General features: G+C 41.1%; 1 protein-coding gene across 2 annotated transcripts in view; it reads left to right on the top strand.

The window, feature by feature from the left end:
- The window catches only part of scube3 (signal peptide, CUB domain, EGF-like 3), a 72728-nt gene that overhangs the window by 37056 nt on the left and 9633 nt on the right, over nucleotides 1-26039 (top strand). Inside the window, exons 5-10 of one of the 2 annotated variants that reach the window (XM_042407837.1) lie at nucleotides 7955-8101; nucleotides 9869-9985; nucleotides 13963-14010; nucleotides 18262-18378; nucleotides 20138-20260; nucleotides 24865-24981. In XM_042407837.1, coding sequence (XP_042263771.1) covers nucleotides 7955-8101; nucleotides 9869-9985; nucleotides 13963-14010; nucleotides 18262-18378; nucleotides 20138-20260; nucleotides 24865-24981 — 669 coding nt within the window. The remainder of the gene's footprint in view (nucleotides 1-7954; nucleotides 8102-9868; nucleotides 9986-13962; nucleotides 14011-18261; nucleotides 18379-20137; nucleotides 20261-24864; nucleotides 24982-26039) is intronic. The other variant, XM_042407838.1, reaches the window with a different exon arrangement.

Below are 26039 nucleotides of genomic sequence, written 5' to 3'. Positions count from 1 at the left end.
CACTGATGGGTTGTTACATAAGTCACGTATAGTAGCTTATGCATTCAGTGCTTTTGTCCTCAGCTTCAAAAAATACACAAAATATGATTTTTATATGATTTGAAAGTCAAATTATCAGCTCTGCAGAGTTCATTGTGAGTCAGTGCAGGTGGATGAAGAAGTTGAACTAGCAAAGTTAAAGGAGAGATGTAACTTTTAACAAGTAGATGAATCTTCTGGAACAGACTTCCTGTCACTCTGCCAATCAATATGGCAGAAGTGTGGCTGACACTGTGCGGAAAGCTGAGAAATAGCAGAAAGGGGTCTGAAAGTTCACACCAGCCTGGTGATTACATGAGTATCTGAAGCTCATTGCAGAGAAAAGGTTTGATTACATGCATGATCCCTGAGGCTTTACTTTCACCTTTTAACTTGCAGAAATCTTTTAACAGGCCACTGAACTCAAGTCTCCGAAGTGCACAACCATAAACAGATGAACATAAATTATCAGCAAGCAAGGTTTGCAGTCAAGAAGGATGTCTATCATGCAAAATAAATCATTTTATTTGAAATGATTTAACAGACTTTCTGAGTGTACAGTATAGGCTATTACAATATAATATCTTTCATTTGATGTTCAGATTTCGGTTACCAAAGCAACACTTCCTCCAAGAATTTTATCGGTCACCTGACTGTGGTTATAAACGGTGCTCTTTTTCTGTACAGTAAGCCTTGTCTTTCCAAGAAATGTTTACTTTGTCAATGAAAACCTCTTCCTGTGTTTACAACTTTCATTAGCTTCCCAAGGGGGTTGTTACTTGTGCAGCTAATCTATTTCTCTCTCTCTCTCTCTCTCAAATTCAAATATGAACACGGACATGATGGATATAATGTGCGTGCATGCACAAAGCTCAATAATTTTCAATTTAATCCTGCTTGAGGCACATTCAGACATGTTTTGTTATGACATTTAGATGCAGACCGTAGCGTGTCAGCTTAAGGATATGTGTTTTCTGCGCTGGCCAGAACTGCAGCAGCGCAAGGAATTTTCCAATAAATGTGATCATAATAAATCCATAATAAATGGTCGCATCATATTCTCAGTTAGTTTTGCTTTCCAGCCATGAAATTCTTTCTCTATGAAATCAGGTACAAGGTCATTGAACCCTGTTTTATTGTTTGTTTTTTTCATATCAAAAATGGATAAACTAACCTACTTTCATACAATGTGATATCCATTCAGCAGGCTGTTGTACATTTTAATTTCATGAAGTAATGTGCTGTTTTAGGGCCAGTTTCCATCATTCCAGTGATGCAATACTTAGTGTTTAACATTGCAAAGTTGAATATGTAACTATTTTTATTTGTGATAGGAAAATCTATGGGTTTTGATGTATGTTCGTGTGAAAAGGAGCTCTCTGCCAGTGCTGTGTAGTTGTCCCACTGTGCAGAAACTGACATGGTTCTTACATGTGTCCCCCGTTGGTTCTCAGCAGGCCTGCTTGACTGTCTGTGCATTGGCCACAGAACTGTTTTTACAAGTGCAAAAGTCGCTGCTCCATTGCTCTGCAGCCCAACCGTATAACCAGGCTCTTTTCCTATTCTAGGGAAGTGGAGCGAAGGGAACGCCTCGTGCTCCCATTGCAACCTATTAAGTCTCTCCCGTCAGTCCAGCAGCAGAGAAAAAGACATACGGGATACTTTCCTGTCCCTCTTGTCTTTCTCTGTCCTCCTCATTTTCTCCCTCTGTGTCTTTCCTTCATTATCTTCCCGTCATCTTTCCTCTTTGTCCAGACTTTCACAGGCCCCATGCCCCCACCTCCCCCACCTCCCCCGCCCCCACCCTTGAACAAATATACACCAGTGGCTTGGGCTTTAGCAAATGTTGGCTGCCTTGCCACTGAATTCTCCGCACCTCATTTGAGACGGGCATCCCTTTCGCTCGTGGGTTTCTTGAAGGCCATCTCTAAGCTGGCCAGCCCAGCATGCTGCTGTGGACTGCCTGAGTGCCAGTGGGGTTTTTCCACTAACACTTGGCTGTCATGGCTATAACCAGAGAGCCAGACTGAGCTATGTGGAGACAGATGCCTTCTTCAGCTGCCTCGGCCCTTTGATTTTGGGAAGAATGCGGCTCTGTAATAACATACTGTATCTCCTATCTCTTGTATCTCTCTATTAAAGAAAGCTAGCATCCTTTGTGTGCATGGGAATGCAAAGGAGCTTGAATGTGTTCTGCTGTGTTAGCCTGTGCCCTGTTCTGTTGGAGGGATGCCTGGCTCCTTTGGGACTGCACAGTGAGGTGACCTTGATAGAATGAGAGGAGGAGTGAAGGGGAGAGTGGCACATCCCCAGCAGGTGCTGCACAACTGTCTGTGACACAGATGGGCAGGCACACACAAATCTGTGTGCATCATGCATACATTATGCAAATACACCTGTGTGTCAATGCATACGCATACATTAATGCATGTATGCATAAACGCATACACATACAGTTTCCACCATACACAAATTTGTATAAAATAGAAGAGAATCTCAAGAGGCTTTCATCTTCTTTATTCTTTATTTTACCAGAAATGTTCAACTAAAGTAAATCATTTTAATTGTACACCACTTTAGACTGATTAGAAGATGAGGGATGTATTGATCAGGTTTTTTTTTTTTTTGACTCGATCACGATCCAAATCCTTAACGTTGGGTATCTGCTGATACTGAATCTGGTCCGATATGTTTTACTTCTTCTGCTGCTACCTGAATGGTTTGCACACTGCTCTTTAATAAGAAATTGAGAGGAGAAATTAAAGAGCCAATAACAAAGTTGTTAGTGTCTGAGCTTAATGAATCATTGTATTTTGTCAATTTGGGTGCCAGAACTCAGTTACTTGAGTTACAATAGCGCAAGCTATTGGGCACACTGCCTTGCTTTCGTAAAGGAGAGCAGCGCTGCAACACTAGCAGGCTGCGGTGGACAAAACCGAGTAGAGTTTAGAAAGGACCTGCATTTGATCAGTTTTATTTTAGTTGACACCGATATGCCTGGAGCAGTCCCGAAATCAATCCTTCCGCATCAGCTTGGGACATCTCCACAGAAAACTGTGCTTGGCTTGTTTTGGAGTGGAGCATATGATAACTCTATATGCTTTGTTGCAGTCTCGTGAGCATAACATCATAATAAAAGTTGTACATTAAGCACTTTGGCAGTGACATGTATTCGTCCAGAATGCTCTCAGCTGTCTTTCCCATTTTCTGGTAGTTTATGCTTTCAGCGGCTCCTCTCCGTAAAAGGGAGTGAAACGAGCAGCCTCAACAAGGCCTTTGGGAGCTGGAGAAAATCCGTGCTCGCGCAACAGACCAAACAGTAGCACTTGGATAGATTCTCTCTGCTCTCTATGAACGGACTTGGTGGAGATGAGTTTCTTCCTTGACCGGCTGGCTGCCCCGTTGCTCTGTCTGACCATCTGCGTCGCAGCTCAGCCCAACCCAATCCGGTTCAGCTCCTTTCCCATTCTCCTTTCCATGCACTGACATTTTTATCCTCCTATTAAAACTTTTAAGGGCCCATTATCTAAGAGGAAGGAATGTTGCTTTAATAGTGTGGTGGCTCCATGCTTAGGCCCCTTCTTTTCAGTTTGTTACCAACCAGCACTAGCTAGCTGCTTAATGTTCTCCAGCCAATGTCGAGCAAAGAGGGGACCGTCTCCCCTTTGAGACGTATGACAGCAGCTCAGCACGGACCATGAGCCCTCTTTTCACTGCCCCAAGCACTTAGAGCAGACTATAAACCCTTGGCATGCCTTCCACTACTTCAGCCCCATTGTTTCAGTCTCTCTGCTACATGGTTCTCAGGTTTAAGAGAGCTTGCAGTGCCGTGGTGAAGAACTTGTGGCCTCCTTGGATCTTTTGTTCGGGGATCACAGGAGTCGACATCTTAGCTGCAGCACCCATGTTAACTTTTCTTCTTTTGCGCAATTCCTCGTGTCATGTTAAAACTCATACCCTGCTGTTTTAAGTTTACTATTGTTTATTTTCTTGGTAGATTTTAGCTCAGAGCCTGTACTGTAGCTCCTGCGCATAACATGTGATCCAGTTGAATTCCTTTTTTCATGATACAGATGATGTACTGTATCAGAAAATAGGTTTTCAGTAGATTTTTACAATGTATTAAGAGCTTGTCTGGTTCTGAGAGTGCAGGATGAAAAGTTTTTTCATTCGTAGCTCACAAGCTATAGCTTAAATTACTAGCCGCTGCCTTAGATAGTGATTTGAGCTCCAATCAATCTCTCCACACAGGTATCCATTTACTGACTTGCCTACAGGAGTTGCCATCATCAGTAAATCCTTATGTACGTTCACTTCTTTCTGGCCTGCTGGTTTTAAGAAAGGCAGCAGTGTGATGTGACCTGGACTTAATGTCCTGCAGGCATGGAGGCTGATCTCACATATTAAGTTGAAGTCCACTCAGTCAATGACAGAAACACAAATTGATTTTGCTTCAAGGCAGCTAAAAAGGATTTACAGTGGTCACTTTATCCCCAAGGATCATGCTGTTGTTATTTTTTTAAGGTAAGAATAAGAAAGATAAGCACTGGACATTCGGCGTACTCATCAAGATTTTATGGGTCACAAGAGACAAATGTATCTGCCCTCATGGTATATTCTTGAAGATTTATTTTTGATAATAAACTCAAAATAAACCTGATTTCTGGCAACAAATGCAACACATCACTCTTGGCATGCAATTAAATGCTCTTATTGGTCATTCAATCATGCAGTCAAATGATATTTGGATATTTGGATCTATTAAAAGAATAGTTTGACATTTTGGGAAATACACATATTCGCTTTCTTGCCAAGATTTAGATGAGGATATTGTTACCACTGCCATATCTTCATGGTAAATATTAAGCTACAGCCAGCAAGCCTTTAGCTTAGCTTAGCACAAAGACTGGAAACGGGGAAGCAGATAGCCTGGCTTTTATCCAAAGGTAACAAAATCCACCTACCAGCACTTCTTAAGCTTACTAATTAACACATACTAGTAACACTAACACATATTATATCTAGTCTGTTTAGCCTGTGCAAAAGCTGACTTGTGAAAAGGACTTTTTACAACATTTTACAGGGTGGAGGCTGTATGAGCATGTCAGTTAGTGAGCTTCAGAGGTGCAGGTAGGCAGATTTTGTTACCTTTGGACAGAGCCACACTAGCAGTTTACCCCTGTGCCAAGCTAAGCTAACTGGCAGCTGGTTATAGTGTCATATTTGGCGAACAGACATGAAAGTGGTATCGATCTATTTATCTAACTCTTGGCAAGAAAGTGAAAAAGCGTATTTCCCAAAATGTCAAACCTATCCTTTAACACACATGCCATTACCTATAGTGTAAAAGGAAAACAAAGGTTTTATTGGCTTCTAGCAACAACATCACCTCTTCGTTTTGGGTACAGAGGTCATGACCTGTCCTGGGAGGATAAAGTTGTGGTTACTTTGCAGAGGGAACACTCCCACTTGTTTCTTGGTTAATTGCAGTGTTCCCTTTTTTTACCACAAGCACAGTAGTTTTGATGACGCCTGTCCATGTTGAGCTGTGTGAAAACCCATATCCACTCTGGTCTGTCCCTCAGTAGCTATTTGAAAGTCTCCTTCTCAATTCCAAGACTTTGGACTCTATTTCCTGTCCAGTTCTCTGCCTATAAAGTGGTCTGTGATAGTTTTTATTAGTTTCTACATATAGAGTTGTGTTTTATGGGTCAGCAGATTGTTTTAGTGGATCATGGCACATATCTAGAGTTTCTTTTTTCTAATTTCTCTCCTTCACTTTCCTGTCCACCTCCTTATGAAAGGCTGTTTTCTTTCTGCTTACCATCATTTAGTAATGATAAAAACTGGAGGCCTTTGGCAGCCAGTTAAGAGAGAACTGCACACAGTGGATGATAGCTGGGCCTGGCCTGGAGAAAAGGGCCATTGTGTCAACACTTTGGCTTTTATTGGTCCTCAGAGAGATGAAGGCCCAGGTTCTGGCCCCAGCCCGACATGTTATTGATGGATAAGTCTGTAGCATTCGAGGAGAGGGGCTGCATAAAAATGAAGAGGGAGTGGAGTGAGTTTTGGGATGCATAATACAACCTTAGTAAGTAATCTTTAGTCCACTGGGGTTACTTAGTTGGAAATTCAATCCTCTGTTAAGTTCATGTTTCTTGCTCTGCCCTCATAGACACAAAGGCGAGGAAAGGGACCACTGAATTCCACATCCTACTTAAATATCCACATGACTCACTGTGAAATTTGCAGCACTTTAAAGCAGCTGCTCTGTTGATGCTCATTCATGGTCACTTCACTCCGTCCTGCCGTGCCTTTTTCTTTCTGCCTCCAGAGCTTAGGCGCTGGCCCAGTGTTTGCTCAGTGCTGAGTCTTTGTGTAGCAAGGAAGGCTGTAGCTGCAGTTAGTGTCTTGATAGCTCAGCCCGTCTGCAAGAGTGACAAGAACTCAGGCAGTAAAAGCTGAGAGGATTGTATGACCTTGTGACACTTCTTGACAGACTTAAAGCGACAGAAAGTATTTAACCAGGAGGTCAGAATCGCTCTTGCTTCGTCAGCTCGTTGAAGTAACGAAAGACTCAAAAATAGATTTCTGACACGAGTTGCGAGTGGAAATGTACAGAAGGGCAGGTTGAGTTTTTAGCAAAATGTGTGGAAAACAAGAGGACATAATTAAAAGAGGTTAAGGAGGCATGAGTTAAAGCACATGTATAAGTAATTAAGGATAGAATGATTTGAAATCCTGTTTCTGTCAAGCGGAGATTGTTTTCTCATTGTAGCCCTTGAGGCAGGTGCATGGAAACTGTATGACAGCACACGGTTGTCAAGACTGATACAACTACATTTGGACTATAGAGGAAGAGTGCACAAGGTTATATGAGCTTTTCTAGGTGTTGACACTTCCACACACATATGCAAATACTTATTTATAGCAAAAAAAAGTTGTCTAATTAAGAAAGTTAGACCTCCAAACACCCTTCAGTGCAACTGCAGATTTAATGAGACATTAATGGAGATGTCTTCTTGCTCACTGCCTCCCCGTTCACCAGGAGAGAAGGAAAAGGAGAGGGATCAGTTTGGTTTTTAATGAGCCGGAGAGCTGGGGTTTGTCACTGCATCTTTAGCGGTGGCAGTGTTTCACAACAAATAATTCAAATATCAGTCTTCTCCAGCAAAAAGCGGCTATCTTTATTACAGTACGGAGCAAAGCAGAGGGAGTGCTGCCTCTGTTTTTGTAATAATTCATGACACGAGGGTCTCAAGTCGTGAAAATGCATGCTGGGTGTCTGTTGTACCCTTTCATCAAGCATTTATACATCACACAGAAATTATGCATCTCTGTGTGCCATGTTTAGCAAAGCTCTGAATATGAAAAGCCTCTTTTAGTAATATCTTAGTTTAGTGTTTTTCTTTTTTTAGACGTTTGTCACATTCTTATTGAAGTACTTCAACCTTGATGACTCATGAAAATGTACACTAATGCCCTTATTTTACTCTCTTTTGGTCTCTTCAGGGAGAATTTAACCAAGGAGTTTTTTTTTTCCTTCTGTGTGTTCCTCCTTTCTTTTCTTTATGGGGATTACCTCAATTAAAATTACAAGTCTACGGGATCAGCTCCTGCTGGGAGTTTTATCCTTTGTGTAGGCAGCCTCCTTTTTATAGCTTGAAACAAGTGAACATGTTCCAACAAGTGCTTGAATCTTTGTAAAGAGGTGCCGGGCATGTCATTCACCAGCAGTAGGCATATATGTGACTGAGGGTCAGAATGCGTGACAGGCATTTGAATATTTTTACTCCTCTTACCAGCTATTTAATATCTAATTTAAAACCAAAAACTCTTAGTTTACTGAGTGGGCTTTGGCTTTAAAAACAGTGTGTGATCTGTGTGGTAGTTAAGAGATAAACTCTCTCTCCTGGTGTTGCTGTTTCCTTCACAGCACGACCAGAAGGCGCAAAGGAGGGACCCACCTGCATGGACAAGAATCACGGCTGTGCACACATCTGTAGGGAAACACAGAAGGGTGGCATCTCCTGCGAGTGTCGACCTGGATTCCAGCTGACCCGTAACATGAAGGACTGCAAATGTAAGTCGTCTCAAGCTCAAGCTTAGTTCCCCTGCATGAAAGACACACACACACACACACACACACACACACACACACACACACACACACACTCATGGGGAAAACACACCAGAAGGAGGATTTATAGGCTTCTCATGAAAAGGTGATTGAGGTTGGAAACCTGCCGATGATGGATAATTGCTCTCATTCCACAAATGCCTTCCAACAGATTTAAAGTAGGCTACTGACATTTACATTACATTACCGAGCCGTGACTAATCTTCCGAACAGTCCTTGTAAAGAAAAACGTGTTTATCAAATAAGGAATGATCATTTACACAACCAGGGCAAGTGTGGAGGTTACTCGAAGGGGACCGTTCTGACGGACAGCGCACACTTCCTGTTGCTGTGCAACGGAGATCATCCTGTCAGAGCTGGGGCCAGGGCTGATGGGGGATTTGTCTGTGTTTGGATAAGGATTGGAGAAGTGTTATTCTATAGTTTTTCTGTGACAGCCCAGGAAAAGGGCAAAAGGCGCTGGGATGGTAGGGTGCAGACAGGATGGCGGTGGAAGCCTCGGCTCACTCGTGCTCTTTTTCACTCTGTCATCACAGGTGTGTTAAAAGTGCCAAGGTTAATGCTCTCTTCATCCGCCAACACATAAATGTATTTGCACTTAAAGATTTGCAAAGAAACACACACACATATATATATATATATAGACTAGAAATCTTAGTCTCTCCATCATTTCTGTGTAACTGACATGAGTGCTGTGTATTTAATAAATGTCATGAATTGTAAGGAAAAGCCGTATTCACTTTATTTTTTTGTCCATGCTGCAGTACAAGTGACCTGCATTAAAATGAACACTGTCTCAGTAGCTTATGGACTGACGCTTTTATCCAGACAGTTCAGCCTCTTGCTCAAAACTACCTCAAAGGCTGCTGTAGTGTTTAAAAATGTGACCTCTGTGTCCTCTACAACTCAAATGTTGATCAAAAGATTTAGTCTTGGAAGGAATAAAGCTGTGATAGAATAGTCGTTAGAAATACACCATTCGATTCACCACTTGAGGAGGTAAATATATAAATCAAAGCATGGCACCGTCATATTATGGTGCACAGATTTTGTCCTTAATTGGGAAGTCCAGCTATACACTGCTTTTAATAAGCAACCAAAGTACTATCAGGCAATTATCAAAAAATGAGTTTAACAATCATTTTGCTAATAGCAAATACTAACACTGGTGTGCACCTGCAGTAATTTGAGCATGTTTTTTTCCATACTATTTAGAAGTGACTTTGATAATCCAATCAATTTTTCCATTTGTAGTTCTGTAATTTTGCTACCAGGTCTATTCTATACACACAACTATCTATTGCACACATCTATTGCACCATCCTGGAAGAGGGATCCCTCTGAGGGGAATTTTGAGGGGAATTTTTCCACAGAAGATATACAAATAAAACAAAATAATACAAATAAAAAATGTACTTGACTTGACAGTTGAGGACCTCCACCATATCCCTCTTCATGCATAGTATGTCTCCTTGAAGCCCTCTGAAGAAGGACTGAATGCGGTCTCAATTGATCCCGCAATATTTACATTATGGAGCAGGGAAGGAATGTATTATCCTGGGGCATCCTGAGGTTCCAGCTGCAGACCTTTTGTTTCATGTCATACCCTTCAACTTTCAAATAAAATGCATTAAATGTCCCAAAAATACATAACAAGAGTGTGTATTATCCTGTATGCGCAGTTTATATTAACTATGTGCTCTCTGATAGTGACGTGTAACTACGGGAATGGGGGTTGCCAGCACATCTGCGAAGAGACAGACCATGGCCCTAAGTGTTCGTGCCACATGAAGTTTGTCCTGCACAGCGATGGAAAGACTTGTGTAGGTGAGTCATTTCACCCAGATACAACTACCAAAGGCAAGAAATAATGGCTTTTGAATGAGAAAATGTAGAACCACAAATGATTAGTTCAGTACCCAATTTCCAAAAGCAAGTTTAATTAATGTTTGAAACGAGGTTTGTGGTGATAAAATGCAATTTGAAATACAGGCCTTGTTACAGTAGCTGTACGCCTGAGTCTTTTCTTCTTGATCTGTGACATACAAGGACAAAAGGCTACCACCCACTGTGCTTTCCCCTCTGCTGCTGCTCCAGTAACCTCTCGCTCCCTGCATCTGCTTTGGCTTCTCTTCCTCCTCCTCCTCCTCCTCCTCTTCACTGGACACTGAGCAACAACTCTCCCTGTCCCTCTCTGTTTCTCCATCCATGCAGTCAGACGCACACCCTCTATTAGCCCTTGGGTCAATTCCTCCACTGCTCTCCATTGGGGATTAACTCACACCTGACCTAACCTTCCACTGGCATTTATCAGTGTTTGCCTCAGTTGACTTAAGTTGAGTAAAAATCATTCAGCTACTCAGGCATATTGAACCGTTCTGAAGGGCAGTTTTCCATCAGATGGGACCTGCAGGCACAGAGAAGTCAGAGCTCAGGTCTCGATAAACATGTACGCATCGTGTTTAGCCATGCAGAATTGCACAGACATTTCATCCAATAATCTTGGACAACATTAACAATAAAGCTGGTCAAGCGTAAAACTGAGACTGACCATTACTGTAGACAGGGCTTTATTTTATCTGCTTGTTTAACCAAAGTGTCACTAATAGTTTCTGTATACAGTACAAACCCGTTAAAACCAATTTAGGTGGTACTTTGCAGTGTTAGTAACTTGGATTTATGATGGAAGCTTCAGCAAGTTGGATGGGACATTTTCTCGTTGTCAGGAAGACAAACATAGTAATAGAATTAGAAGCTACGCCTGCAGAGCAGACTGCTGAGGTGGTTGCTTGGTTTCGGAGGCTGTTAAGTTTGAGAGGTTGGTTTGGGTAGCGGCTGATTAGCTCAGTGTTTCTGGATCCTCTTTATTACCGCAGCCCTGATGAGAGCCAAACCTATGTCAAGGTCTGGTCAGCCAACCTGTCATTATTGCTGTACCCTGCTAGGCCAAGGGGATGCCACAAAGTTGACCGCAACCAAATTATATGTCTTAGCCAGTCGTATTCCCAAGGCAGAGCAAATGTACATTTGGTGTGCCAGATTAGGAAGCAGTCAGCCAGTTAAAATCTCTGATTTCCCCCACAGAGTCTGGGGATACAGAGGGCTGCTCTGTGGTCGACAGTGGGGCGCTCCATCTCCCAGACACTCTTACTAGTTAATAAAACCTCAATAAAACAAATAATCTGCCAAATGAACCACTGATGAGAGAGTGAGTGACAAGAATGTTGGAAGACCTTCAGTAAAGCACCACTACTGTGGAGTAGGACTGTAACTGTGTGGGGTTTCCACCATAAAAAATGATTCAAATGAAATGTATGCTGAAACTGTTTGTCACTTCAAAAACTGCGTGCCAGATTTTAATACGGTAATCCTATCCTTCTGGCAAACAATTATGTTTTTTAATAAATATGACATCTGCTGCCTCGAAGACACTGCTTTGAAGAAAGAAATGTCATTTTTATTTATTTTAAGCCTTAAAACAAATACTCTCTCATCTGCCCAAGAAGTCGTGTTCTAATCCTGAAGTTTCAAATAGCTGTAATTGTCATAAACAATGTAAAAATGGCTCGCTGGGGTTGTTGTATTTTTACACAGCATCTGTATGGCACGTAGTGATAGTTACCACTCTCTCACTGCATTCAGAAATAGTATGTGATGTATAGAGTGTAGAGGGTACCCATAGCAACCACACAAAGTGAAAACAATACTCATCAAGACTCTGCGTACTATATCCAAAAGGAACATGGCACATGATTACAAACCAGCGTATGCCTTGTCAGTGGCTTTGTTGTTAGTCTGGTGGGCTCTTTCAGTATGCTGCTGCTTCACTGTTCAATCTATCTTGTGGGGTGTTTCATATGCATTCTGCCACATTTTCATTCATTTTGTGGTGTCTCTTCACAACCAGGCTTGGTCTGCATTTTGTAATAATACACCATGCTGCTCTGTTTGGAAATGTTGGTTCTTTATTCTTCCTGTCTCATCTTTGTTGATACTGGGCATCCTGTAGGTAGGAATGTTAGTGTCAGTTGGGTTGTAGATAGATGGCACACATGGACTGTTCTCTCTCATACACACACACACGCTCTTAGTCGCATGTTTGACTGAAACAGACCTAACAAAATCAGTTTTATTTTTGCATTAGATTTCTGTGTATCAAGTCAGTTCAAATATCAGAAAGAAACAGCCATCATGTGGAAGCATTCATGCTGTTAGCACAGCAAATCATAAACATTCACAAATAGCAGGCAGATGCAGACATGCTCAGGAGTTCAATCATCTGAAGAGTTGGCCACACTATGCCAGACACACACACACACACACACACACACACATATACACACACACTCACTCGTACAGAAACCCGTACAGAAAGAGGACGAGAGATGCATTTTATAATGCAAACAGAAAGCTATACAAACAACCACACAAACATACAGTACACCTCCAGCATGCATGCATTACATGCATGTAAACATATGTAGTCTACATGCATATGCCCATAACATAAACACAGTGTGCTCTCATTACGGGTGGTCTGCGCATTCATGCTGATGAATTTAAATGTATCTCACAAGTGCCCTTTCCCCTAACTGCTGAGAATTGTTGTTTCTGGATGTTGCATGTTGAGATTCGGACCTGTTGGTCAAACAGTGGCAGTCGATGTAAACTGTGCATGCTTTGTGGTGTTTACTTGTTACTGTCAGAGCTGAGCTGAGCATTTATTTCTTCATCTGGCACCTCAAAAGAGCTCTGGCCCTGTAGATATCATGATGATGAATCCATTACAGTACCTGCTTTAATAAACACAATTGAAATGGTATAGGAATAAATACAGAGTACACAAGTATTCTATTTTCTTGGGGTGTTAAAATGCCTAATCAGTCACCCCATCTGTGTCATAGATGGTTCACATACCAATATGTGTACAATATAGTTGAATATATGTTTCAGATACAGTTTGGACAATTAATGCTAAATATACACACAATGGACTGTAAAAATGGGAGTATTTGGCAAATTAGGCTTGAAGAATTTGTTGAATTAAAAAAACAGTCAATTAAAAGTGTTAATTTGATATTAATTTTAGGTAAAAAGGAGAAAAATACTTTCTGAAATCATTTTTTTAGTGATAGCACATAAATTGCACAGCTGGGCCACTGACAGTTTTTACAGACTTGACGTAAGAGCTTAGCAACATTAATTCTGAAATGATCTGACCATAAAAGACACCATAAAGCACAGACATGAATCTGGCTGTCTCTGTCTTTCAGCTTGCAGCACTAACCACCACTCGCTCTGTCTGTCAAGGCTTGCAGTACCCATACTAACTAGCAAAAGCCTCATCTCGCACACAAAAAACACTGCACTTTGTTTGCATTGTGTGGAATATTTATTTTGCATGACTGCATGTTTTTGAGGTAACACTTTTGCCTTGAGATGTCACCCTTTTCATTCTAGACAAGGACCTGTCATCATCAGTTTGTTGTTAAGATTTGGAAAAATAGTCACTGCTGTTTGTTCAGTTGCCAGTAAGAGGCTGTCTCTCTCTTTTTCTTTTTTTTTTGTTTGCAACAAACATAATGTCATTCTCTCATGTCATTATCACCTCCTGCAGACATAAATGGACATTAATGATTTATTTAACTCAGGAGAGATGATCCCTTCTCAGATTAGTTCTTGTCTGCATTGTCAAGCTCACATGATTTACATAACACAAAAATGCTACGAGGTTCAAGTGTATGGAGAACTAAAGTGGTGTTTTTACAATGTGTGCGTGTGTGTGGGTGTGCGCGTGCATGCAGGGGAGAGGAGTATCCAGTCCCCGCCAGCCCCACAGCTGTTCCCCAATGGTAAATATGTGTTCCTCTGACTCCTCTCTCTGGGGGTCTGTGGGTGCGGGGAGTAGAGGAAGCTAACCTAGCAGACACTGAACAGGCCCTTCCACTCCCAACATGGGCATCATCCTTCTTGACCCTTGACTTCTCTGACTCCCCCCCCCCTCCCCCTCCCACCTTCCTCTTCTTTCTGTGAATGCCCTCTCAATAATAACCGCTGCCTGTGTCAAACCACACCTTTTCAAAACACAGCTGCAAACAGGGTGACTCTTACAAGCAGTATGAACATTACATAAAGAGATAAAGATATATTGTAGGTAATATTGCCCAATGGTAAGATTTTTCTCATCAGAATCTCCCTTCTTGAAGTCTGTTTGATTGATCTATTAGGATGTATTAGCATGAGCACAAGGAGCCTTTAACAAAGGTCCAAAACCCATCAATTTAACTGTGATGGCTTTTAAGAGACAGACCAAAGACTTTGGTTTTATTTGTGTTTGATCAGGGTGATATGAGGGGAATTGCACTTGCACCGTTTCAAACACTTGGCCATGGTGTTCCTAAACTACATCATCACGGCCTATTAGCTTTGGTGAGGGAGCCAATAATATGTCCATGATTTAGTGCTACAACATACAAAAGATAAAACCAGTGCTGAAAGAAATACCCAGGGTCCTTTTACTTAAGCCAAAGTAGTAATACAATAGTATAAAAATATTCTTTTACAAGTAAAAGTCCTGCATTTAAAATTTTATTTGATTTTACTTTTACCCCTTTTCTGAGTATACTATTATCATGTGAGGTGGCGATAATTTTTTTTACTACTTTATATACTGTTGGGTAATTAAATTTAAAGCATCACATCATATAAGATGATGATATGTTTAGGATGTTTGTGACTAGTAACAATAGCTGTGAGATATGTGTAGTGGAGTAAAAGGATGCTTCACATGAAAATACTCAAGTAAATAGCAGAGAAATATTTATGTTATTCCAAACATAATTAGTTTCACTATATTTATAGTAAAATGAGCAATGTAGCACAGTTGGGGGAAAGTGAAAAAAGAAAAGTATTGAAACTTTGCATTTTGATAATATCACAAATGCAATTCAGCCCAATTTTCAATATGATTTGTTTTTTAATAGATATGGCAAAGATGCCAGGAAAAATAAACTCATACGGTAAATCTGTGAGGATGTACGGTATCAAGCCTTGAATCATCAAAGAGATTTACGATTTAATTATACCATGTAAGAGACTAAGGGAGGAGGCTTCCTCTCAGAGGAGTCACTCGTCCAAGGTAAGGAAGTGAAACAATAGTTTTTTAAGTTAGTATTTGTTACTACTGGACTGTGTGTACATGAACACTGAGTTCCCCCCATGCTACAATATAACAGTCTGACCTATTTCAGGATTTTGTGTCCTAGTTTCTGATTTTTTTTTTTTTCTCAGAAATGGAAACATTAGGAGCAAGAGGCATATTTTGCTTTCTGCTTTATCACACTAATTTCCTTATTTCTTGTGTTAATGAACCACTCTGAAACCATTTGTGGTTTTACTTTCACAGTTGCACCTCAAGAGAACATTAGCAGACTGGTTTTATTATCTTATTGTGTGGTTTTATATTACCGAGCGAGCATCCACCTCAGAGCTTTAGTTACGTTTTTGTCTGATAACCCATATATCTTCTGAGTATCCTTACACTAGCTGCATGTTTGCTGTTTGGTCAAGAAAATACAGTATTTTCTCTAAAAAAAACAACAACAAAAAAACAAAAAAAAAAGACCTAGTTCACCAAAGCCATTAATTCCCAGTGAACAACGCTCAGGGAAACTCCGCCTTGTGCCTTTTTGTGGATTTTGTCCACTTGCCCGTTGACGTATTTTGTGTGCGGTCATTATAAATGACTGATGACAAGTTGCATTGAGGTTGCTTGTCAACAGTTCTGATGTAAGTGAAGAAGTGCTGCAGCTAGAAATCCTGTGGCTTCTGTTAAAGGATTATGTACACTGTCTGAACCTCACTGTATGAAACATATACTGTCAAGGCTCAGCATTAGACCAAACAGACTAGACATCATATTGGGGAATATTTACAAAAGTCTGCCCACTGTTACAGTAATTGCGGGTCCCGACCCGGTGCACTGTAGAAGGGGCTGATCTGCATCCAAAACACACAAACCCACGCACATACCAGAGAGCGTGTGTCTCTGCTCTGTCTTCACAAAACCATAATGTCAGAAATATTTCTTTGCTCTCTTAACACATGATCATTACAGTTTGGTGAGATGGCTGCCTGACTAAGCGTTTTGGAGGCATGTCCTGACACTGTCTTATCATCTCATCTGCCAACTGTCTCTGCTCACACTTTGCAATTATGTGCACTCACAGTGCTGCACTCTCAAGCCTGGGGTTGGGAGTTGGGTATTAACTGGAAGGCCCCCCTCTGCCCATTGTGAGCCATCGTTTTCCTGCAAAGGATTAGAGGCAGAATTGCTTTGTTCTGCTGACTACAGGGAGTAGACAAAATAATGTAAACACCTCACAGAAAAGGATTTCAACTTTGAACACAATGGCAAACACTAGTATAAGGTGGGTCATATTAGGCTGTAAGCATTTGACAGCTAAAAGAGGCAGGTCAAAACTTCAAAATGATTGAAGTTATCCAGGGCAACCGCCTCATAAATCATGACTATATATAACAAACTAATGAGAAAGGAGAGTAGCACCTAGAAGATGAAACCAACTAACAGGGACGTGATGAACATATACAGTACAATCAAGTATAAAGCAGGATCACAAATACTGCTAAGTACCATGTAACCTAAGACAACCCACTTTTATAGCAGTGTTTGCAATGTTGATTTCAACTGTTTACCTTATTTTTTCGGCCCCCCTTGTATTCATCTGTACCTGAAATGTGCCCCAGTATATTCATGCATCATGTTCAGCCTTCAGCAACAACATCCACTGGACTGTGAAACGGCTATAAAACATAAAATTACATCAGCGTAAGCACCTGTTTTGCTTTGATACATAATTTCAGGTCTATAGTTGAGTTTTTTATTTGAGAGAAAGAGCTTTAAAAAGTTTCATTATGGCCGCTGCAGGCAGTGCAGTTTTAGATTTTAAGTGAAGAGGATTAGGTGTTTCCCCAAAGGGATCCTCATTCTCTATAAAAAACCAGTGCAGCTGCATTCCCTCTTTAGTGCCACGTGTTAGCTGCCATCTCCTTGCCCATGTGGAGTCTTTGACTAGTCCAGCTGTGCTGGCTCCTTCTTAGAAGAGTCGCCAGCCAGCATCCTACAGTCCATCAGAGATAAGTGATGAGCTGTCTGGAAGACCAGTTGCCTTATAGCAAGTTATAGTGATTGTTCCTGGTTGCTAAAGGTTTTTTTCATTTGTTTTTTTTCTTTTCTCAAGTGTGTGAGGCTTTCTATAAAGCTGACAAAAACTATTAAGGCACACACCAGTCTCTCTTATGTGAGTACAAATTTCTCTTGTACTGTTGCTTAAAATGAAAGTCAGAGAAATTTGTCACTGTCTACAGAAGAGAAACAGCTCTCCTGTCTTGACTGACTACCTCCTTTTTAAAAAAAAAAAAAAAAAAAAAAAAAAAAAAATCAGTCTAGCCAACACAGGGGCTAGGTAGCTGAAATTGCTTTTTTATCCCCAAAATGCCTGGAAGGTTTTGTCAAAAACCAGGAAAAAGTGATGGTTTTGTCCACATCTGTCTGAAAGTCAAACCTTTGCCCTCTTGATAGAGGAGAGACAGATGTCCTGCAGGACAAAGGACTTTTGGAGGTTGTAATTCACCTTGACCAAAGAGAAGCAAACATGCACACACTTGTGTACCTTTACACACACGTATACACATAGAGAAAATGGTGAAACCCTATGTTTGGCTGTGTTAGTTGTAATATTTCCTAATCACTGTCAGTCTACTTTCATTATTCACAAGCATCTCCTCAAACCCCTCACTGTTAATCTCATTCAGCTGCTGCATTTATGACTCTGTTCTCTATCCTTGTTTCCTCTTCATTCCTATCTACCACTGAAGACCTTAACATCTGTTGTGCTTCTCATTTCTGTTTCCTGCTTGACACAAAAAGAGTGCTGAAAATAGTAGTGGGCTCTCTAATTTTTACTATCACACCAGTATGCATGTATGCTGTTTCGAAGGGGAGAAATAAGTAGGCCGAGACGGCATCTGCGGTGTATTTTTCTATGGGGTTTGTCTGACTGTGAGTGCTTGTTTCCCTGCAGAGACCTGTGCAGTGAACAATGGCGGCTGTGATAGCACATGTCATGATTCAGTGACAGGAGTACGCTGCAGCTGTCCTGTTGGCTTCACTCTGCAGCCAGACCGCAAGACCTGCAAAGGTAAAGCATCACTCGCATTTCCAGGCAGCATTCAAATTGCACCTTTCCAGCTGTCACCGAATTAATGTCTTGTCTTCTTTCTCCACCTGGAACTCACAAGAATTATTATTAATTATTATAAGTTATTTATGCTGTCCTTACCTTCCATGTTAGCACCTTCTCCAGCACTATGATTGTTTTACAACCACAACAAATGCTCTTACAGTGCCCTTGTTGGTACCGCCATACTGCTCTCACACTGCCGTCTGCTTTTCAGCGGCATATTTTTTCATGCCACCAGTATTCTTGACAGTTTTCCCATCATCCTCCTCTCTGAGTGTTGGCAGAGCATCCTCAACTCAAGCAACCTATCTGCTGTAGCAAGTTTTTCATATTACATCTAATAAAATCAATTCCAAACTTGAGGGTAAAACCGAGAATTATATTAGGGGACTGAAGAAACAAAGACACTACTGACAGACAAGGGAGTAAACGACTTTGGAGAGAATGAGGACAATCTGTGTTTCCAGAAAAGCAGGGATAGACATCTGTCTGCTTTCTATGGCTTGTAATGTTACACTAACAACTCTGATAAAAGTACATTGGCTTATATTAGTTTGGTTTGAGAGGAAAACAAACCCAGGCAGCACTGGCACAAGAAGACAGGGGTTCGCTGCAGGCCAGGCACTTCTGAAGAGGGGAGACAATGATGAAGCAAGGAAGGGATTATTTGATTCCATTTTTGATGCATTTATTTCAACCAGATGATGAAGACTCCCTCAAGAGACGGACGCCTCATTTGTGATGATGATTCAAAATTAATCACAACTGCTGCCAAAATTGCCAAGGCAGAGCAAGCACCATCAAAAGCAGGGATGAACACATGATATATCGATTGGGTATTGGCTGCAGAAATAAAGAGAAGAATAATCGGAAGGAGATGGACAATGAAGACTCAGAGGCCCTACTGCCGTGAGGCTTTACTGTGTGAGAGCTGCATCCCATTACAGTAAACGCAATGTCACGCAAACCGATTTTAGCCCTTCTGAGGGCTAGTATGGAAATCCCTGAAGCTCATTTCCAGTTTCTGTAAGGCTGTTATGTCAGCACAGCCAAACACATAATCATCCTGTTTTTACATACTTTGGCTTTTTTAACCTAACTTTGTTCTTATATCTCCACCTCATTGTTTAGATTTAACAACTTTTTTGAGCTTTTATTGAAAGCCGCTATGATAAATACTTTCATGTTGACAATGGATCACATTCCTACTTGTATGTGGTAGCGATGAACCCCCAGAGGATTATTGTCCAACTCTTCAGTTCCCCTCAGCTCTATAGAGCGTTTCAGTCTTTTAGCCGATTGTTTTGGCTTCACAGCTCTCACCACCCATCTCATCAACCCAGTTTCCAGCAGCAGCAGGCAGCTGTTTTCAGCAAAAACTCTCTGATAACCCCCTTGTGTGCTACCTGCTCAGCACCAAACTGCAGTCAAACTAAGTTAGCAACTAGTGCAGGAACATAATGGAGCATTTATCAGCTAAAAAACCAGATATTTTCCTTTTGGTGGAAACCGAAAACAGAGCCCAAAGAAGAGTCAGTATTGGACCTACATTCATCAGGTGGCCAGAGGCATGACTCTAAATGAATTCTAATGTTGGTTCATATGTGCTGGATGTGTAAGAAGAAAGATCTTAGTGCACATTTAAGTTTCTTTTCTTTCCTTTTCATTTGTGATGTGTGATTTGACGTGTCCAGTCTTGATGATTTTCTGTTCCCAGACATTGACGAGTGCCGTCTCAACAATGGGGGGTGTGATCATGTGTGTCGAAACACGGTGGGCAGCTTTGAATGCAGCTGCAAGAAAGGCTACAAGCTGCTGACCAATGAGAGAACTTGTCAAGGTTGGTAACCCATGTGACTACCTTTTTGCCGCTTTAACAAAACACATTTTCCTGTGAAATACTATTCTAAAGCATGTCTTCAATACTTTCTGTCTTTAGGAGAACATCTAAAAGCAGAGTATAGATTTTAATGTATTGATTAGTAAGAACAATAAACCAAAATTTTCTCCTTCACTCACTGAGATGTCCAGCCCACAGAGAAGCCAAACCAGGCCTCTCTGGCTTGTTTGTCTATTATATTTGGTGGTGGCCATCGCTCAGCAGGAGCTGGGAGGACTAGCTGCAGAACAAATAAAGAGTTTGCCGTGGCCGAACACAGGTGTGGGGAATTAGGGTTCCAGCTCTAAAACCTCTGGTTCTTGGATGAATCAAGCCACTACAGAAACATCTGGTGAAAGACAGGCAGGCTAGAACTGTGGAGCCGAGCTCAGACTCTCTCTGAGTGGAAAAACAGATGACATAGTATTTTTTTATTCTCTTTTCTTTATTGATGTGGTCAATCAATATCCAGCCTGCTACACATCAATGTCATGCAATGGGTTTAGAGTTGCTGTACTGAATCACACCACTCTGTACACAGTACACAAACATCATATGTGGTAAATGAAAACATAGAGTTTGTCACTGTGCTTTGCAGCCACTTTCTTGTCACTTCAAATCTATTTTTGGTGGGATGCCTTTCTCTCATTATATGGAGCCAAACAATGCAAAGTTTATTTTGCCAAAATAATGTAGACAACTGAGAAAATGTGGTCTGTGCATGTAGGAATGTAAATCACAGCTTGTTTTCTGTGGCACCGTGCCTTAACCAACTCAGCCATGTGCTGTTTGGGTGCACGGGGGCAACTTTTGAACAGTGTTGTCCTTGTTTGGTGCTGTGTGTTTTGTCTGAAGAGGAGGGCTGTGATAAAGTTAACCTCTTTTGAGTGATGTGATGCCAGGTTCACACACACCCTGCACTACTGAGTCACCTGTCTGCTCCTTATCCTCTCCTCTCATTCCTTTAATTTTTCTCACCCATGGAATGAGAACTGGGCAAAATAAAAGCAGCATGCCTCAATAAAGGTTAAACTTTTATCTGATTGGTCCAGCTGTTCCTGTGATCCTTGGTGTTTTACCCCTAGTGTTAGTATGCACCTCTATGATTAAAGAGGTGCTTCAGGGATCAGAACCACTTGTCAGATTGTGGAATAGCTTCGGAAACCCCCTCCCCCTGCACCTTTTCTGACGATGGAATTGGTTGGGTTGCATCCGATAATTTCTGTGACTTTCCAAAACCAACAATTAAAGGAGCCAGGGTTTGAAATTCTCTCCTCAGGCTTTCTTCTTTTCATTCTTTGCACCACTATTTCTGGCACTTTTCACATGTACAGCCAAGTACAACACTATATCTTCATATTTAAACAATATTGCATCTCGCTCCTCTTCCCATGACGCCTGGCTTTTCAACCCACCTTTGAGTGCAGCCATTTTGGAACAGCTTTACCAAATTTTCCTTCCAATGCAATCGGACAACATATTGAATAAACCATTTTTTTCTAACATAACCTGGCCCTTAAGTTTGAGGGACTCACAAGGGACAGAAATTAATGGTCAAAATCAAAGTAGCAGAAGCTGAGGTATCCTGACTTTTATTTCCCAGCATGGAGCAAGCTCCAAAAATTACATTTCACATAATGTAACTTGATAGCATCTTTTATGAGACCCTCCCTATCTTTTAAATCCCTTCATCTTTCAAACTACATACCTCTAGTAGCTTGTAATGCAGGATTTCTGGTAAAAGAAAAAAAAAAATCCAAGCCCAACAAGATAACCCTGATGATATTGCTATGACATCGTCAGGGTTATTTATAAGCGCCTCCAGAGCCATTGGAGTGCCTCCTTTTTCTCAGACATATACTATCTGTGTGTTTGAGAGGTATTATTTTAATGAAACAAAACATAATTATCCAATCATGCATCTAACATATGAGCATAGCTGAAACTATAAGATGTTTAAGTGTGACCTGCAGTGAATTTACAACCATGGTACTATAGGTTTGTTAATAGATGCTGGGGCTTGATGGTGTGTCATGGTGTTCTGTGACATCAGCTACACTTAAATAGACGTTTGCTGTCTCCACGAGGTGTTGAGATTTGTAAACTGAACTCTGGGGTTATCTTGGTTTAAACAGTCATGGTGTTTCTCTGCTGTCAGTGGACCATGGCTCATAAGTCAGGATGGGGCATGCCTGCTGAGCCCCTGTCAGCATTCCTCCACCCACAACACCCTCCAAAGTCTCCTTCTCATCTCCTTCTCACTGGTAATCCATATGAGGGCACTCAGGGAGATGTTCATCAGATACCTTGTTTTCTCCAGAGGGAACATCTACGATAGAGCTCTTATCTGTTGTGTTTGTTGAAAGCTAATTTGCCCCTCCAGATTTTTATTTTGAGTGAAGGTGGAGATTAAAGTGGTGAATTGAATCCTGACACGCAGTTCAGTTTTGGTGCAACGAGTGTGCAGATTAACACGCAGCAAAGAGAAGCAATAATGGATGGAAACCCTTGATTTGTGATCTCCATCTTGCTCCTTCAGTCTTTCAGCAGCGCAAGCGATATGATTGTTCTCACTTCATTTTTCCATGGTCCCCCTGCACGTACATCCACTCACGATGCTCGTCTTGAACACCCACTGCATACTTCACCTTAGTTGCCTGGTAAATAAGGGTTTTAGGAGTTCCAGATGTCTTCACACATCTTCTCTCTAGCATGGCACAACACAAAATGATATAATGATAAGTTGCAGATCGACTTCTGGCGTCACTTATTGCAACATTTTTTGAGGGTAAACTCAGTCACCACGCCTAGTTCCCAGAGGGGTTTAGACTCCGCACTTAAAAGTGTGCTGAGCAAAGTTTATGCTTAATATGCCGAAAACAATCGCTTTTGCAATACCTCAAACCGTATGTGCCGGGCCATGCTGCTTCCATCTACTATGCCATTTCTGTTATGAATGTCCTGGGGCCACCAGAAGGGACAAATAGCAAAGACTGTATGAGATTATGTTTTTATAAATAGTGTTCTTTTTATGTTTATTTGCGGTCAACTTTGACCTCTCAGTACTGAACTGGTGCATCGAATTCTGAAAGATCTTTTTATTTGTTTGATGTTCAACCTAAATTGTATTTATTTAAAGAAAAAAAAAAAAAAAACCTACACAAGGTGGATTTGATTCATGTCTGTATCAATGAAAACATTTGGGGCTTTTTAGCACTTTAAAAGATCAACCTGTGGATTTCCACTGAAGCATGTGCACTCTTTTGTAAACTGATCACTTGCTTTTAATCTTTTGCACATTTTCATCTTTGTGGTGCTCTCACAACATGTCTGCCAAGTATTAACCCTAATAACTCAGCACATCTAAGGAGTACTATCTCTGAAAGATTATGCCCAGTGTGAGTATGTCAATGTTTTGTGTACCATGTGCAGACATTTATCAGTCTGTCTTCTTGGTGTCTTCAGCGTAACCCATTATTTAACTGAACTCCTGTAATTGCTGTGAAATACCTGCGTCATCTGTTTGATGGCGGCTGGCGCTGCCTCATAACTCAGAGGAGGTTCAGATGTAGTGGATGAAAGCTTGATATTCCTGGGAAAATCCTGGGAACCTTTCTTAAATTAGCCAATTAGACATCCAGCAAAGATGTAGCACATCCCTATTTTCTCTCAGCATGTGCTGCCTGGGCTTGACACGGATTATTGCTGACATTAAAGGAAACCTTGATGCTTATAAAACCAAATGTCATCCATCTCCTCTAGCTTCATGTATCAATCCATATGGTCTTTGAGCCTGTGACATTTAACCGACTTATCAGGATGCACGTGTAAGAGAGCAGAAAGGCTCAAAAAGATAAGACAGAGGGGCTACTGACAGACAGGAAGGAGCTGTTGCAATGTGGTTTTGCAGGTGTGACAAGACTGACAGGGTCGGAGGGATCAGAGACACCGATTCAGTTTCTTCTTTTCTGCATTCATGCATATTGAATGTGACATATTTATCTAAATACAATGATCACTTGCTTTTACAATGATTTTTAAATACATGATATTCATATGAAGTCAGAATGAAAGAGAGAGAAATCAGATTATGGGGTTTCTAACAATCCGGGGTCATTTGTGGTACGGTTAAGAGGGGAAGAGGGAAAGTGATTGGCAGACTCTACATGGAAAGAAAAAAACAGAACAGTCCTCCAGCTCTTATTATCGGGTGAAGAGCCGACTTTCTTTTGACTCCTGCTGTAGCCGCTTGTTATTTCAAAAATACTTTGAAAATTCCATTTCAGTGCATCAAAATGGAAAACTACATGACTACAGGAGGTCAACCACTATACCAAGGACCAAACAGAAGATGTCTTCTTTTCAAAAGCCACCTTTTTTTTGTTGTTGTTGTTGTGACATGTGATTTGACCCATTGCAATTTCTGACAAACAATGAATACAATACAAAATATGAAAACTGGAAATATACCATGATAGGACAACAGAGTCCTGTTTGAAAATTGAAAAATCTTTTTTCGTGACTGTCTGAGAAGCGTCTAACAGCGTGTCTTTCTATCTATACAGACATTGACGAATGCTCTTTCGACCGTGCCTGTGACCACTTTTGTGTCAACTCTGCTGGCAGTTTCCAGTGCCTTTGTAACAAAGGCTACGTCCTCTATGGCCTGGCACACTGCGGAGGTGAGTCAGTACTTCTGTTCCCTGCTATGCCTTGTCTCTTAATGTACATCTCCTGTCCATCACTCTTCCTGTGCATCATACATCTCTTTGCTGACCCTCCCTTAGTTTCTCTTATTTTTAAGGAGAAGCACACCAGAAAAAGATTATTTTATTAATGTTAATTAAAATGGCAATAGGTTATGTATATTAAAGAACCAAACCATAAGTTTTAGCTTATTAATGAAAGTATTTCGTATACTAACTACTGATTAATTTCCAAAGCATATTAAAGTCTTTTAATTTATTTTCCTACCTTGAAGACAGTGATTGCTTTTAGTTTACATGTGTGAATGTGTTAATATATGAAAAGTTTACAAGTCATCTCGAAACGTCTTGATGAGTCATCCATCAAAATATACATTTTGTGCCTCTTTTTAAAAATAAAAATGTTATTGTATTGATGGTGCTGGTAGTGAAGAGGGACTGCTATGAAATCTCATTAATCTGGATGTCACAGTATCTGAAAACATCAATATGGAGGAGTCCCTGCATACAACTGTAAACTAAGACAAAAATTAAATGTAGCAAAATGTTCTCTGTGATGGATTTCCTATCTCAAGCCAGTTTTAAGCCTCTGCAAGTTGATTTTGAAATGGACTAAAATGAGCTGAAACAGGTGGCTGCCTGCAAGGCAGGAAATCAATCTAAGAACTTGCACTACACTTGGCAGCAATGTTAAGTGTAGACGATTTGTGCTGTAGTTAATGGACTAAAACATGAAAAAAAAAGTCTTATGGTCCTTCAAGGTGGAGTACAACCATGTCCGTCAAACATTAGCAGGTACCTGACTGTACTCTGGTGTGGAACAGATAGCAGAAACAGCCTTTGGTGTCAGGAGGAGGTGTGTGGGGGTGCGTCAGATCTGTCTGGCAGGCAGCAAGAGGCCCGCCAGAGCACATCAGGGTGTTGCGGCGGCCCTTTGATTGAGTGTGTATCATCAGTTAGAATCTGCTGCTGTCTCCAGCGCCTCAGGGCCTCACAGTAGTTGTGAGAAAGACAGAGAGAGACAGCATATGCAC

The sequence above is a fragment of the Thunnus maccoyii genome, chromosome 4 (genome assembly GCF_910596095.1).
Source record: "Thunnus maccoyii chromosome 4, fThuMac1.1, whole genome shotgun sequence".
Taxonomy (NCBI): domain Eukaryota; kingdom Metazoa; phylum Chordata; class Actinopteri; order Scombriformes; family Scombridae; genus Thunnus; species Thunnus maccoyii.
Note: the sequence above shows the minus strand (reverse complement) of the source record. Positions and strands in the feature narration are given on the sequence as shown.